The sequence below is a fragment of the Scleropages formosus genome, chromosome 3 (assembly GCF_900964775.1).
Source record: "Scleropages formosus chromosome 3, fSclFor1.1, whole genome shotgun sequence".
Classification (NCBI taxonomy): domain Eukaryota; kingdom Metazoa; phylum Chordata; class Actinopteri; order Osteoglossiformes; family Osteoglossidae; genus Scleropages; species Scleropages formosus.
Genome location: NC_041808.1, coordinates 1787081 through 1801317, shown reverse-complemented (window position 1 = coordinate 1801317; position 14237 = coordinate 1787081). Strand labels below are relative to the sequence as shown.

The window sequence follows — 14237 nt, the reverse complement described above, 5'->3', positions numbered from 1 at the left end:
TCAGCGATGCCAGGGACGGAAACACAACTAACTACGGATCGACTGTAATACGCCTCCTCAATTATTTAGGCTAGAAACACACCTGGGAAAATGGTTCTTACATAAGGATGAATCTGAGATTGAATATTACTATATTATTGTTCATATACCTTTATTTGGAAACTGAGTAAACCTCAGCAAATTAACTTCACAGTGGCCCATGAATAACCACTCACTTGCTTTTTCTCAGTAGGTAACTCCTGTTGTTCTTACATTCCTGCTGTTTTTAATTTGCATAAACCAGGTAATCAAGGAAAGTGTGAGTGCACAAAGCAGCAGGGTTCACTGAGAAAGGGAGCAAGTTTAGATGGGAGGATGTTTGAATCCTACTCCTGCTGAAGTATCCTTGAAAAATTGCTCTTGTGAGTGTATATGGCTACATCTAGTATATAACTTTAAAAATGGGCAAATGTTGCAGTACTGCAGCAGAAAATAAGATGATGTTCTGCCTGTCTCTCTCTCTTCAATAATGGACGGAGCTTGAAATACCATCCTGACACACTATACTTGTCTTTGGTTTACCCTGTAAGAGCTATGATCATTCAGAGGTGGACTGGTTAATAATTCAGGCCAAATCAGTTTGGAGAATTTTCAGCTCACTGACTCAGTCAGTCTGTGTCCAGCAAACATGTGCATCAACAGCCTGGACCTCAGAAAGTTTCCCATCACTGAAGGATGTTCAGCCCCTCTGTCATATTTGTGATGGTTTAAATCACTTTTCTTCCGGACTGGCCAGTAGTGGCAAGAGCGTCATGGCATCATGAGGTATGGACTAGGTGGGGCACTCTATTTTTTCCTGATCTTCTACCTACATGTACCCCCAGGCATCTTGCAAGGTAAGGGTTTTTCAGAAAAGATATATTTCATGGCAGTCTATATTGTCTTATGCATTCCGTTGAACTTTGTTAACGGGTACTGTTTACAGAGAAGGCTGTGTAGCAAGTCTCTCGTATGATGGGAGGTAAAATTGTTTATGACCTGACGGAGCAAGCACACTGACATAACTGAAGCTATTTAAGAAGTACCAAAATACTTACGGTCTCAGTGTTGTCTGGGAATTAATTTTTAAGCAGTCTTGAGTCTGAACTAAGAGGGAGAAAAACATTTAATGAACCTGCACTCATTGTAAAATAAAACAATTCAGCTGAAAGAACAAAAAAAGACTTCGCTGATAAAGTAATTCTGCAAGGCTATGGTGCGTCACTAAATATCTTGATGTGAAGATTTTTACATCTAAATATCATTATTTCATTTTATATCAAGAGTACATAAGTGGCCCTGGTTCTTGCCTAGGCGGGCCAAAAACTGTACTACTGCAGCCTGGATCTGCTTATTCATTTTCACATGCAGGGCTGGACATCCTGGATTCAGGGGAGGTGGTGTACATACAGGTCCAGACCAAAGGAGTAGTGGGCCGCTCGGTGATACTGGAGTGTGGTCCCACACTGCCAAATGTCTACATCTGGGGCTACACCATCCCGGGCACTGAGCACATACGGGCGGTCGTCTTCAACTTCGGCCAGGGCCCAAAGCTGCAGTCACTGGCCAAAACCCTGGGCGATTTGAACGTCATCACAAATACCGCCTCTCTGTTGATCGAGAAACTTCCCCTGGCCGCACAGGGGCTCTACACCTGCCAAGCCCTCTACGACACCCCCCAGGGCGCCAAGCTCATTTATTACTATGTCCAGCTACTTGTTCTCGGTAAGAAACACCAGTATTATTTTGTACATTCTGTCAGATTGCCTGTATCTTCTGTAATTTGTGACTATATGTGTTAGTGTACTGTATATGTTAATTCATTTTTTAAGAAGGAAGTGTCCAGACTGACTTATAATTCAGTCTGTATTAAGGCTGCAGTTTTACAGTTGGTATTAGTTACCACTGGGGGGGAGGGTGGAAGGGAGCAACAGCTTTCTTGAAAGCAGATGGCCGTATGTCTCAAAACTAAGGCAGATATGAACACAAGTGTCCCCTCAAATCCATGTTCATCTGTCTGATCCTGAACACAGCGACTTAACCACCCCTCCACCTTCTTTCACTCCACTTCCCATCCTACCACAGTCCCCGTGTCTAAGCCGTACATCCTGGTCAGTGACAGCTCGCCAGCGGAGGGCACACACATGTCGATGCGGTGCGGTCTAGACAACGGCACCGGTCCCATCAAGTACATATGGGAACGCGAGAGCAGGGACAGCACCCCTATCAGTTTTGCCGAGGACAGTGTCGACCTACTCAACATCACCAACATCAACCGCAACCATACGGGCTGGTACCAGTGCCTGGCAGCAAATGAAGTCAACAATCAACGAAGCGACCGTATCTGGCTAAATGTTATCTGTGAGTGGTGGTCCTTTTCAAGACTATATACCTTGCGTTCAGCAATTTTTTACTATAGGCACACTTAATTTTGACTCTGCATTGCGTATTTTTCTGTAAATATAAAGAAACTGCAACTGTTTTAGTGTTTCAATGTGACTTTTATAACATGGGTAGTCCTGATACTGCAATGTTGCATGTGCACCTCTATGTGTTTCAACCCTAGTTGGTCCCGACGTGCCTCGTATCGATGTCACTCCGTACTCAGTGACTGAGAGAGGGTACTCGGCCCTCGAGAGGGCCACCGTTTCCCTCATGTGCCAGGCTTCTTCCAACCCACCCAGCCAGTACGTGTGGTTCTACAACAACTCGCAGGTCCACACAGGCCAGCAGTACAACATCACCAAGATACTGCGGATGCACTCCGGTCACTACTCCTGCCTGGCCCAGAATTACTACCTCAACACCAACTCCAAGACCACCATCACCCTCTATGTCTACTGTGAGTTCATTCATCCCTCAAGGTCCTAAAATCAAGGCTGTTCAGTTTCATATTTCACATCAATCTGTCATCTTTTCCTACATCTTTCAGTTTCTCTTCCACTTTTTCTATGTGCTCTACTTCCTTCTGTTATTTTCCCCACATCCTCATGCCAATTTAGGGACTACTGTTTAAGGTCAAGCCACATCCATTTTCTCGTTATGTACGCACACTTATATGTACACACATACCCACAATGATGCACACGTACATGTTCAGTACCACGGTTTCTTACCACTGACGCCGGATTTTGGAAGAGCAGCACAATCTCATCCTCTCACCGGAGGAGCATCCAGGGAGGAGATGATGGAAGTAAACGCCATCTCTGAGACCTGAAGGTATACAGCCGGTGTGACTGTCACTGTGGCATGACATACTTTGACATGACATGGGGCTTCTGGTTGTCCCAGTGTTTTTTTTTTTTTTTTTTTTTTTTAAATGTCTTCTGAATGTCCTTTGTTACTCTGTTATGGTGATTTAACTGCCCTGCTCTTTATTTTCCATTTTATGGTGATTTATTCTGTGGAAACTGATCCACACTGTCACTGTCACAGCTTTTCGAATCAATTATATAGTGACCAGCATAATTATGCAGATATGTGCGCAAGACTTGAGAAGCATTTTAAAATAGTTATAGTTTCTTTCTGCATCAGCACAAAATCTGAAACAGTTTATCTGTACACACACACTTTCTGAACCGCTCGTCCCATACGGGGTCGCGGGGAACCGGAGCCTAACCCGGTAACGCAGGGCGTAAGGCTGGAGGGGGAGGGGACACACCCAGGAGGGGACGCCAGTCCGTTACAAGGCACCCCAAGCGGGACTCGAACCCCAGACCCACCAGAGAGCAGGACACGGTCCAACCCACTGCACCACCACGCCCCCCTCTTTATCTGTACATTATTTTGATATTCATAAAGGAAAACAACAAAATAATGTAACAAAACAATTACTGGGGCCTGCTGTAGTTACTCACATAGAACTCCTAAGAGGACTCATTTCAGAATGTAATTTAAACTGGCCATTAATAATAAACCAGGTTTTGAATATCATGGATGCCGAAACATTCCAGCACGTTTGCACTGGCACCTGCTTCTCCTGCTTGTTGGGTCCAACTTCAGTAATGGATTACAGCAACTTGATCTGACAAACGGTTCGGAGTGAAATCCAAGGACGTGTTCTACCTTTCGCAGGAGTGAACCCATTCGTAAGAATGTATGGAACTTCATTACCCCGAATGCTCTGCTCTCTGTTACCCTTTGCTGTGTCCCTGCAGATCCGCCCAATGGAAGTCCCACTTGCACCCTTCTCCCCTCCAACAACTACACAGATGTGGTCCTCTGGTGCTCCTGGGAAGGAGGTTATCCTCCAGCTTCTCTTTACTGGTCCTCTCCTCTCATCAGTCCAAATGGAGTTGAACCGTCCCTCATCAATGCCACCCTGGTTCATCCTGGATCCAGAACTCCACACAACTCCACCTTCACCTGCCATGGATCTCATGTGGCATCACCAGCCTCCTACAGCTGCAGCACAACCGCATGTGAGTGAGACCCACTGGTGACAGGTTCAAAAAACACTTCTTGCCATGATTTTTTTTGGAATAAGAAGATAAAAACAAGCCTTTGACTCATCACATTGTGCTTTAAATTACAGAATGCATCATCGCTTGGTACTTAGCACAATTACACAGCTGGATATATTAGAGGAGTAATTAAGGTTAAGGGCTTTCGTTACAGGTGGTACAAAAGCATGCCTTCTGGGCCTTAAATCTGTAGCCTTTGAGTTACAAACAACGGTGTCCTTTACCACTTTGACCACTTCCAACAATAGAGCTGTAAATAATGAATAAATGGGGCTGTAAATGATATAACAACTCACACAACAAAATTTAGATACACAAATGTCACGTGACAAACAGGATTTGTCAAAGCTTTCACCATCTGATTTGCATAATTCATTCACAAAGATCTGCTCATAAACTGTTGTAAAAAGAACTCTTCAGTGACAATCTAAATTGGAAAACATTGATGTGTTCCTGAAACAGAAAACCTTCAGCTCTTTGACCTTAAGTAAAGGTACAGCTGTATTACTGTCACAGCAATGATAGAAGAGGAGGATGATGGCTCATATTTGCTTAGAGACTAAACATGCAAAGTTTTTGACTTATCTTTCAAATAATTCGAAAATCTAATTCAAAATTAAGTCCAAAATATCACACTTTACTGAACAGTTTTAAATCCAGTCTCCAGATGTAAACAAAAATTGCCTCCATACATTTGTTCCTTTTCATATACTCTTTTCTTCTTATATTACTACTTCTATTTGTTGTATTCTGGTATAATGATCAACACAAATAAATGAAATTGATTTCAGGTCTCTACCGTGCTTACAACAGGTAAGCTTTCTTTACAAATATATGCACAGAAGGAGGGAGGGAACTCTCGTCTGGGTCACGTCAATTTGCTATCCAAATTTTCGGGGTAAAAATTTCTTTTGCTCGTAATTAGGAATTCCTGTAAAAGGGTGCGAAAACAGTGGAAGACATTCATAGTTTGAAGACATACTGTGTGCTCAACAATGACAAAAATTAAAATATTAATTTTCTGTGTTTTCACAGTGTTGCCTTCTGGTGAACCCCAGTGCTACACATATGCCACACGGAATAATGAGTATCTGATGCTATCTTGCTCCTGGGAAGGGGGATTCCCACGGGCTCTGCTCTGGTGGAGTTTGAATAATGGGTCCTTGCTCGGCAGCTCAGAGGAGAATGCTAACATCCTCATCCTCAAGTCCAGTGCCACATATAGTGGGAAGGCTTTTGTGTGCCACGCCAAGCACCCACTGTCGTCTGCCAGCAAGAAATGTGTATTGAGATTGGGTAAGGACTGACCGTTGCTTGCATGTGTTTTTTGGCAGTGCAGCCTGTTGTGAGGTGGAGGCAGCCAAATGGGAGTATTAAGGCAGAGGACAGCAGGACTTCTCAACAAAAATTGGTTTATTACAAGCCAACGGAACCAATACAGCCCCCTTTTGGGCAAATGCAACCAGACAAAACCAAACAAAACAGCACTTGGCAAGATTCAGAGCAAAACTCTTCCCAAAAGACTGCCCCAAGTCTTTAGGCCCATCGCCTTTATGGTCCTTCTACTTGGAAAAATAAGTATCAGCAGTTGGCCATCATTATCCAGTCGGGGCTGGGTTGGGTCTTTGGCAGCTGTCCTTCTTGCAGCTCTTGCCTCCTACCCTGGGGTGGACCACTCACCAACTCACAGCAGGAATTCCCAGTCCGAGTCCTCAAGATAAACTGGGCGTTAACAAAATAAATAGTAAAACAGTAAATAGTTAAAGACATACAGACAGCAGTAGTAAAGACAAAAGAAATCAATGAAAATAATGCAAACTAATTCTTGCCTTGGACTGCTCGGCATCGAAGGAATTGCAGTGAAATGGTTTGAGTCCAACCTATCAGGTACATTCCACCAAGTAGTCTGGTGAGGCTCCCGATCACCTCCTCAGTCTCTCTCTACTGGTGTCCGACAGGGCTCGGTACTGGGCCCCCTACTCTTCTCAATCTACATCTTTTTCCATGGCCGTAGCATTACCTTCCAAAGATTCTCCTACCACTGCAATGCCGACAATACCCACCTCTTCCTCTCCTTTCTCCCCAGAGGTACAGACATTTTCTCACCCATTGCTGCCTGCCTCTAGGACATTTCAGCCTGGATATCTGATCACCATCTACAGCTCAACCTCTCCAAAACAGAGATATTTCTGTCCTCTTGTTGAGAACTCTTTTAAAGTGGACAACTTGCTCATTCTGCCTACCTCATCAACAAAAAGCCTGGGAGTAATGATTGACTCAAGTATGTCTTTATCTCAACCTATCAAAGCCACAACATGGACCTGCAGATAGATCCTGCATAAAATCCAGAGAATCCACCCCTATCTCATAACAGACTCTACACAACTCTTGGTCCAGGCCATGGTGATATCGTGTCTGAACTACTGCAACTCCTGTCTGGCCTTCCAGTCTCTGCCATCAAATCTCTTTAGCTGATACAGAACATTGCTACACGAGTTGTGTTTGATTTGCCAAAGCGTTCCCATGTATCGCCTCTACTCATTTCTCTCCACTGGCTTCCTATAGCTGCCAGAATCAAATTCAAGACCCTGGTTACTGTCTACAAATGCATCAATAGAACTGCTCCCAGCTATTAACAAGACTTAATCAACCGCTACACCCCAGCCAGACCCCTTCGTTTGTCTACTTCAGCTCGCTTGGTGGTCCCGCGCACGAAAGGTAAAGCTCGGAGGATCTCGGTTCTGGCTCCATTGTGGTGAAATGACCTTCCCCTGTCACTCAGAACTGTGGAAACTCTGTCTATATTCAAGAAGGGTCTGAAAACTCACCTTTCCGGATCCACTTCGCCCAAGATCTCTCCAGCTCATTTACGATGTAACTGTTCACGCATCATAACTTCATGAGCATCCCCTGATACAACCTTTATTCAGCCACTACGCCAGCATTGTACTTGCTTATTTGTGTATCTTAGAATATTAAAAAAAAAAATGCACCTACTCGAACAATGAACCTCGGTGCAGCAAGTGGTAGGTAAAAAATTAGGTCTACTTGAGACTTTCCTGTCTGCAGTTATGTCTCCTTCTCTTAATGTAATGCATAAATTGTACTTTTGCTGTGATGTACGTCGCTTTGGACAAAAGCTTCTGCTAAATGAATAAATGTAAATGTAAATGTGTTTGACCTGCTAAAGCCCTCCCATGCATCCCCCTCCTCATCTCTGTGCATTGGATTGCTATAGCTGCCCAGATAAAATTCAAGGCTCTGGTTACGGCCTACAAACCATAAACGGATCTGCTCCCCGATAACTACAAAACCGGATCATTCACCACACCTGAACTACACTGCTACGCTCCTCCACAGCTGCCCACTTGGTGGTCCCATGCACAAAAGGTCCAAAATCAAAAGCAGAAAGATTTTCAGGTCTGGCTCCAGTGTGGTGGAATGACCTCTCTCTCTCACTCAGAACTGCTGAATCTCCCTCAACATTTAAGAAGGTTCTCAAAACTCATCTCTTTTGGTTTCACTTTTCCCCTGATCTTGTAAGGCTATGATAAATGTGTTTATGTTAATCGTTTTTAATAACTAATAATGTAAAAGCCTTAAAGCTGCTACTCGTGTAATGTATACTGGTTTCTATGGTGAAATGTGACAAATGGACTGTACTCAAAAATCATGTGTCTGCATCTAAATCTCTCCTTCTGATGAAGTTGTGCACTTTTTGTATTGTTCTCTGAGACGTGTGTCCCTTGTAGAAGCATCTGCAAAGTTAATAAATGGCATGTAAACGTATTTCACCCAGATTGACATCATCTGGAGAAGTGAAATGGGAGCCAATGATTTTTGAGATTATAACAAGTGAAACTAGCTTATTGCAGCACAAGCCAAACTGTAACTCAGAAGAGGACCTCACGGTGCCTCTGCTCTCATGCCACTCAGATTTGTCAAAGACGAGAGCCATTTCTATCAAAGGCAAACTGGAGAACATGCTGATGAGACAAAATGAGAGCTGATGGTTCAGTTCTCCTCGTATTGATTTTAATAGAAAGGGCAGATGTAAATATGGAGTATATTCTTCAATGGCATGTGAGTTAACTGGCAACTTTTTAAAGACAGGGAAAGTTATGAGGAGTGATACAGGAAGATGTCAGAGACACTGGTGGATTTTGGAAAGGATCAAAGGTTGAGAAGACACAATGAGATTTTGCATTACGTGCTATGGATTGACTTTAAGAAATCATGTCATTTTCACTTGTTCAAAGTAATGTATAGAATTCCTGTTTTCTGCAGAGGCCCCAGTTCTGGTGACGCAGCGTAGCCTGGTATCAGTCTATGAAGGCAATGATATCCAGCTGTCGTGCATCCTGAAGGCCAACAACCCTGTCACTGAGATCATCTGGTTCAACAACCATAAGAAGCAGGTGGGCAACGCTCCTAGCAAGTATCTGCTGTACGGCGAGGCCACCTGGTCTAACCTGACGGTCCGAGAGGCAGATGGAATGCAGGACAGCGGCCAGTACTGGTGTTCAGCCAGCAATGCTGTGGGGGGCGCTGAGATCCCCATCACAGTTCTCATCAAGAGTAAGAAAAATAAGATCTGTAGACCTATCAAGTCTGTGCCTAAACCTTAACCCTCACATTCCACCAAGTACTATACATTAAAATTAATGCTAAAAAATTCAGCACCTTTTCACACTTGGTTGCTCCAGACGAGGTGCTCTAATGTTGTACGTCACAGTCACCTGCTCCTTATTTCTCATGACCCAACTCAGGATACCCGGTTCCCCCAAACGTGACCATCAGTAAGATCAAATACAGCAGCCAACAGCGCACAGAAGTAGACTTGCAGTGGGCTGTCAAGGAGACAGGCAACCTGACCGGGTTCATCGTGGAGCGGTTGAAAACACAAGAACTGCAACTCAAAGTGAATGACACCTTTTCCTGGGTGCAGCTGGTCACTGGTATCCAGCCAGATGTTCGCTACCATAGACTGGTTGGACTGGACCCCACCTCCATCTATGTCTTCCGCATTCTGGCCATCAATCACCGCACCCTGGGATACCCTTCAGAAGTCAAGACTCCAGGTGAGATGACTAAGCGGTTGCAATGATATTCACACTTATTAAAGGATCACTCATACAGCATATCAGATTGTAGGGTACGGTACCCTTTGAGGACTACATATAAATCACTGGCCTGTTTATTCTCATGGAGCCAGTTTTTACGTGTCTAACCATAACCATAATTTTCTTTAGGGGAGGGGAAGGAGATTTCCCTGCCAGGGTAAAATTGTGCCCCATAAATATTTCTGACTGTGTATAAATCTATAATATTGCAACTGCTATGTATAACAAAGCCCACCTCCATGTTTCAACACGTATACAGCCACACAGGTACTCAGATGCATGTGAACCAGTCACCTACATTTTATTGCCTTAATATTCAGTTAGACAGCTGAGAGGTGGGGAGTCCAGATGACTCCTTCCCCCAGGTGTGCTCGCTTCACATTGTCAGAGGTGAGCAAATGCCTTTGATGTGAATAGAGTCATTTTATTGCATTATTATAAGACATGATTCATACGCTCAAGATTTTTTAACAAACTGAATTAAAATTATGATCGGTTATTCTAATTATAACAGCTGCATAGCCACAGTACCGTTGCTGTTAATAGCAGTTTCTGTCTTTAGTGTTAATTTATCATTTTGGTAGACTGACAGGGTATTGTGTGACAGTGGATGAAAAGAAGAGGGATCCACAGTCACTGGAGTTCTAACTGTGTTTCTTCTGTTTTGCACTCCATTCAGGTGAAAGGCACTCATGGTTTCAGCATCTCCTACAACAATAACACAACTCCACAAACCCACCAGTCAAAAAAACTCTTGTACTCCACAGAATATGTCTCCTGTCCTTTGCATGCAATCCACTTGTGTCCTGATCTGCACTTGAGCTTTCACTTGTCTTGTAATTGCTATTAACTTCTAATGTTGAAGCTGCTTTGGAGGATTAAGAGGATCAAAACTCTCATACAATCATTGTCAAACACTGTTATTATGACAATATCAATGAACAGAAAGGCATGATGGCTCTGCCTCTCCACAGATCAAACAGTTTTGTCAGGGCATATCCAGGAAATCTGGGTAAGCTTCCCAAATGTGTAAAAATGCTGTATCAGATACATTCAATAGCAGCCTATTGTTAAAGTAGCAATGCTGGAAGAGAAGGACAGATTGGAATACGGTGCAGTAAAGTGAACACAAATCATCTCCACATGTACCTGAATCGAGGGGGAAGGCTGAAGGGACTTTTATATGTTTCAGCCGACCCCCCCTTCAACGCATACCCCGCTGTCATTGGTGCTGCAATCGGTGGCATGATAGCGGCCACCCTGGGCACCATGCTGCTCTTCATATACATCGTGAGGAACCGTAACACGAACCCACGTGAGTGTCCCACATACAAACACTGCGGCCACACAGTGAAACCAGCAGTATTGAATTATTTCTAAGGGTAGTTCTTCTGACAATGCATAAATAAGCCCCAGCTGCACTCAGCTAATAGTTCTTGGACATATGAGGACTTGCTTAAGTTCAGGAAAGAGGTGGCTGGAAATTACATTTTTAACGATCTGCACAAAACTGTTTTCAAATTAGACTAAATTTCCAAAGTAGGTATCATTCCACTACCGCCATTTCAGTCGCATGAATTAATCTGGAACATACCTGGAAGCCAGTTGTGCTATCTTTATTTCTGTGCCCAGTGGCACAATGTGGTTGATACATTGATGCCGACACGATAGATAGATAGATAGATAGATAGATAGATAGATAGATAGATATACTTTATTAATCCCACAAGGGAAATTATTATGTTACAGCAGCAGAACACAAGTCTGATAAATACTTGCAATATTAAAAACTATTATGATGGTCGATATTTTTTCACCATTTCTAATGCATCATTTTCAAGTGCATGTCTCCACAAAATGTGTATTGCTGTTTTTTAAAATTGCATCCACATTAACTGCACTGTGGTAAGAAAAATGATTCCATTTTGTTGCTTGGAATGGCTCTTGGAGCTGTGGGTATAGAGGGCTCATGCGTGATGATGCCCATGTGTTGTAGATTTTTCCATGGCAGTAAATTCATCCAAATTCAAAAGGTGCAGGTCACTTAAAAGAGACACAGATCAAGTTTACTGGACCCTGTTAACATGCCAGGAGTGGTGGGTGGCCAGTTGGTCTTTGACCCCAAGCAGTCAAAAAATATTCACTCCCTTAGACTTTGGATGTTTCATTGAATCTTAATAACACTGAGAACAGAAAAATACTCTTTAACATCAAAGTGAAAACACATTTCTTCAAATCAGGTCAGACTTACAAATAAAAAACACAAAACGGGGCAGGGTGTGAATACTTTTTATTGGTACCTTGATTACTGCGGTACTAGTCAAGCACCCAGAGGCAGCTCATTAGGGAGGGAGCTTTACAAAAATGAACTGAATTGAATTGCACTGAATTGAAATGAATCAGACTATTCTTAGTCACATCAGAAAGAGTCTTGTCACCTGTAAAATCAGCAAAATTATACAAATACACAAACATTTTGTGAAACATTTAATTGCTGAAAAATAGTCATAACACTAAGGTGAAAAAGAAGTACATATGCATAGTTACGTAACTTTTAGGCTTAAGAGCTGGGAAATTTTTCTTTGAAGAACAATTTTATTGTGTACTTCAATAGCTGAGACATGCTTTACATTTTACATTTACATTTAACATTTACTTATTTATCAGACACTTTTCTCCAAAGCGACTTTCAATGAACTCTGTGTAGTGTTACCAGCTCACACACCTTATTCACCGCAGTGACTTACACTGCTAGATACATTACTTACAATGGTCATCCATACATGAGTACGGATCTATCGAGAAGTGATTATTAAACATAATCTGAGTCCTACAATAAACATTTAAAATGTACATTTCCAGTAGGTATGCCTGGCTATATTAAAAACATATACGTAGATACATGTATATTAATAAAACTGCAAACTGATACTGATTTTGTGTTTTGTTTGCTTTTGCAGGGCTTCATGACATGTTGTTTGGAATGTAAGTATAAGAGCTGTTTTGTTTTCTCTTACTTAATTGTTTGTGATAACTTTATTAACACACACACTCATGAACCATGTTCATGATTAAAATGCACCTTAACATCAATTTTTCCTACATCAACATCTGTCCTACCTCTGCAGAATATTTCAATGCTTTATCTAAGTCTCAGAGCAAGGACTTCTAATACATTATGGACTTCAGAAGTTGCTGCTAGGCCATCATTGTTCAACCTCATTAATTAATTTGACCAGTAAATGTTCCTTCACCCTACTGTGCATATACTGCCCTCTACAGGACAGGATGACTAAATGTCCATCCATTCTGAAACAATTACATGTTCCCTTGATAATGCCAGCGGGGTACATTTTCATTAATAGTTCATTCTGGTGGAGTGCGGCTACAGTAATTTGAACCTCTCCCAAGCAGAATTATTTTTGTTGCAAAGTTGACTGAAGAATTTTGTAAAGCCAGCCACATCATCTTGTAAATGGGCCAAGACTGAAGCCATGTTAATGAGTTTTAATACAGATATGCACGTTCTTTTAGGCAGCACAGTCAGTCGAGAGAGAACATCAACTCTCCCGAGGATGAGGTTGTCAGCAGGTCTCAAAGCGAGGGGGAACTCGAGGACCCAACCATCTCTCCAGGAGCCGGTACATGGCTCATCTTTCAGTCATTGGGTTATGTTCTTTGTCTCTTTGGTCTGAACTCATGCATAACTTCTCATGGCAGATCTCCTGAGTAACTGACACGGAACCTGCATTTACCCACAGCAAATTACCTGCCAAGTCTGAACATTTGCAAACTTATTGAGCTGGATATTTGTTCTGAAATGAAGTGCTTTACCCAAGGGTAAAACAGCAATTGCGTTCCCTGGACTTGGGGTAATATTTGATCAGTATCCCAGAACTGTACCACCATGCGCCTTCAAGCGAGTGTTAGTCTTGCTGTGATATAATGAAATTACTCACTTTTAACACAGATAAATTAATTGAGATCTTCTGTTTAATTTTGCAGGGCCAGCTGTGGTGTCGGGGAGTTCCATGTCTGCGGAGCCACCTGCTGCCGAAGGAGATGACAACGAGCCGGTCAACGTGACCATAACTGTCACAGCCACAACCTGAGTGCTCAGACATGGCTGTACACACACACTTCGCTAACTGACGTAACACACAGGCAGATCAAAAGAAAGAACAGCATTCATCTGCTTTTCCTATTTTGTATACTTTGTGAAGTGCTGTCACCTTGGACTCCTGATTCTCTGTTGTAAAGAGGTCCTACATTGGGTGGGGTCTTTAAAAATTTTAACCTTCGTAGTCTTTGAAACATTAAACACCATGCCATTAGAAATTGCCATTTCATTCAGCTGTGCAAGTATTTTGTTGCTAAAATGAAAAATAAAAATCGGAAATTGGAAGGTTTGTTCAACTATTTCCTTACGGATGGAATTTTCTTGAAAAGTTCTGCAGTTTCACATCCACTATAAATGATCAGTGGTGTATGTTGCTTTGGAAAAAAGCAGCTGCTAAATCGATAAATGAAAATATATACACTTAGCTATTCCTTTCTTAATAGTAATAAAAGTACAGATGTGAAAAACTTACAGAAAAAATACATAGTGTGCTAGTGTCTAAAACAGACAGGA

General features: G+C 42.4%; 1 protein-coding gene across 1 annotated transcript; it reads left to right on the top strand.

Moving 5' to 3' along the window:
* Nucleotides 1-458: 458 nt before the first annotated feature.
* On the top strand, nucleotides 459-13928 carry LOC108924729 (V-set and immunoglobulin domain-containing protein 10-like 2). The gene is made up of 12 exons (XM_029250608.1): nucleotides 459-875; nucleotides 1390-1743; nucleotides 2104-2379; nucleotides 2585-2860; nucleotides 4176-4439; nucleotides 5517-5777; nucleotides 8769-9059; nucleotides 9251-9562; nucleotides 10797-10919; nucleotides 12565-12589; nucleotides 13139-13245; nucleotides 13610-13928. The coding sequence occupies exons 1-12, from the start codon at nucleotides 800-802 to the stop codon at nucleotides 13714-13716; spliced, it is 2472 nt and encodes an 823-aa protein (XP_029106441.1). The 5' UTR covers nucleotides 459-799; the 3' UTR covers nucleotides 13717-13928.
* Nucleotides 13929-14237: the final 309 nt, after the last annotated feature.